Genomic DNA, 2,401 nt, shown 5'->3' with positions numbered 1-2,401 from the left:
ATTTGATATCAGCATATGAAAATATATTTGGGTTTATTATTTTTCAAGGGGTCAGAAATGGATAACAAAACTGCTATTTTCAATGACTATTTTTGTCCAGCTTTAACATCCGTATCGAGATCGGTTATCGGCTACATGAGTTTTAAAATATCGGATATCGGCCAAAATCCCAATATCGTGCATCCCTAATCCAAACCTTTATAAACCTTTAATATTTCATGTAAAACTAGCTCCTGCTGTCATGTGAATATTTCCTTTTGTTGCAGCTGGTGGAGGTGAAGGGCCCCAACGACCGTTTGTCTCAGAAGCAGCAGATCTGGTTGGATGAATTGCAGAAACTCGGGGCTGACGTCGAGGTGTGTCATGTGACGGCCACCGGAGCCAGAGGAGCCCGTCAGGAGGAAACAAACATACAGGCGTCTAATTAGGGGAATTAATCTGCCAAAAAGGGAAGAATCAGTGGGAATAAACAGGCTCCTCGGAGGAAGAAGAAACATCGTGTAATTCCTCTCCCTCTGATTATTGCTGAGGAATATTTGGCTGAATCTTCAGCAGAAAACTTATAGATTGTTCTTTAAAAGTTTCCTTATGTGGTTTATTTTTGGTGCCTTCCCTCATTATTATTACCTACAAAGTAATGGGGTTTACATACTGGGCATGAATGCTGTATGTTTTCAGATTTTTATTGTAAATTTTATGCTATTGATCTAATTCTGGGTGAATAATTGATCCCAATGATCAAAAGTAGATCAATACTGAGTTGCTTGGTTTTCTGACAGGTACTTATATTTTAAAGCATGGTCCATAGTTTCTCATCATGGCTTTGGTCCGTGTCTTTTCAGAACTCTGTCAGCCCGCTGCAACCATTCAACGCTAGTGAAATTAATTGTGTCCTGCTTTTCAACATCTTATTGTTTATTTGAGAGGAAGCTCAAGGACTAGGAAGCATTTATGGAACTTTATTATTCAGGTTAACTTGTCTAACACTCCAATACCTTAAGCAGCAATGGGCCATCATTATGATGTCACCACCAGAAAGCAGAGTTTTTTGGGGGTTTGCATCCAAATTTTCTGCCTCACCTGGCTTAAGCTCTGCACACATGTCAGTGTTTTTCCTACCGCTTTCAGTTCATGTGTCTGATTCCAGGTAGGTCCTAGATTCTTCTGGATTGCTCCAACCAATTTCCATCCATCTAATTGTCAAGATTTTGGTTAAATGGTTAAAACTGGGAAACATTTGGATGTTTCAAAAGGAAAATGATCATAAAAATACATCAAACTGGTTTGAGAATTTACACATTTTGCCAATATTTACTTTCTTGATTGACATCAGCCTGAATTATTTTGAAGATTTTACGGACTGCGTTTAAACGCCAGATCTGGAAAAGGAGATTTTCAAATCCTTCAATCAGCCGTTATTATTCCAACAACCTTGCTGATGTGCACTCTGTGTTGGACTTTGTAGAATTGTTGTTAAATTTTTATTGTAAGCACGTTGATATATTTGACCCTGGTTGCATATTTTTTATGTTTGGGTACTAAATGTATGTTTTATAAATAATTAAAGTTCCTTGAAGTTAAAACCAGTCCATTCTAAAAAACAACGAAGAATGTTTGGGGCTACCCTAACCCTACCTTACCCCAACTCTACCTAACTCTAACCTTACCTTACCCTGACCTTACTTTACCTTACCCTAACCTTACCTTACCCTAACCCTACCTCGTTCTAACCCTACCTCAATCTAACCCTTACCCTGACTTACCCTAACCTTACTCTAACCCAACATTACCCTAACTTTACCATAACCCTACCTTACCCTAACCCATTCCTGCACTTACCTTATCCTAACCCTACCTTATTCTAACCCTACCTTACTCTAACTCTAACTTACCTTAACCCTACCTTACCCTAACCCTACCTTACCCTAACCCATTCCTGCACCTTACCTTACCCTACACCTACCTTGTTCTAACTCTACCTTACTCTAACCCTACCTTACCTTAACCCTACCTTACCCTAACCCTACCTTACCCCAACCCTACCACGATGACCATCGTGGCAGAGAGAGGATATAATCAGAAGCTTGGGTTTTTGCTAAAAAAATTGAGTCATTAAGAACTTGCTTTGTTTTATTAAAATAGAAAACAGTTTTATCAGTATGTTGGGTTACCAAGCAACAAAAACAGGAAATCACATTTACTTGGAAGCTTAAACTAAATTAACTCTGTGAGTTTCTCATACAAATAATTACTGTGTTAATTGTCTCTAATTACACTGATTTTATACTAATGTATTAAAATATCAGCTGGAACCAAGGACGGAAGTCTGGTGGGTGTTTTTATAACATCCATAAATACAGTTTGTAATAATGTGCAAATCAATCTTATGATTACCTAACAA

At 38.1% G+C, this 2,401-nt stretch overlaps 1 protein-coding gene across 1 annotated transcript in view; it reads left to right on the top strand.

Moving 5' to 3' along the window:
* Positions 1–809, top strand: part of LOC107087406 (fanconi-associated nuclease 1-like) — an 18,056-nt gene extending 17,247 nt beyond the window's left edge. Inside the window, exon 16 of the mRNA XM_015378975.1 lies at positions 267–809. Coding sequence (XP_015234461.1) covers positions 267–428 — 162 coding nt within the window. The 3' untranslated portion in view covers positions 429–809. The remainder of the gene's footprint in view (positions 1–266) is intronic.
* The last annotated feature ends 1,592 nt before the right edge of the window (positions 810–2,401 follow it).

Source organism: Cyprinodon variegatus, unplaced genomic scaffold (genome assembly GCF_000732505.1).
Source record: "Cyprinodon variegatus isolate N-32 unplaced genomic scaffold, C_variegatus-1.0 Scaffold183, whole genome shotgun sequence".
NCBI classification, from domain to species: domain Eukaryota; kingdom Metazoa; phylum Chordata; class Actinopteri; order Cyprinodontiformes; family Cyprinodontidae; genus Cyprinodon; species Cyprinodon variegatus.
The sequence above is the reverse complement of the archived record's forward strand: the minus strand, read 5'-3'. Positions and strand labels throughout refer to the sequence as shown.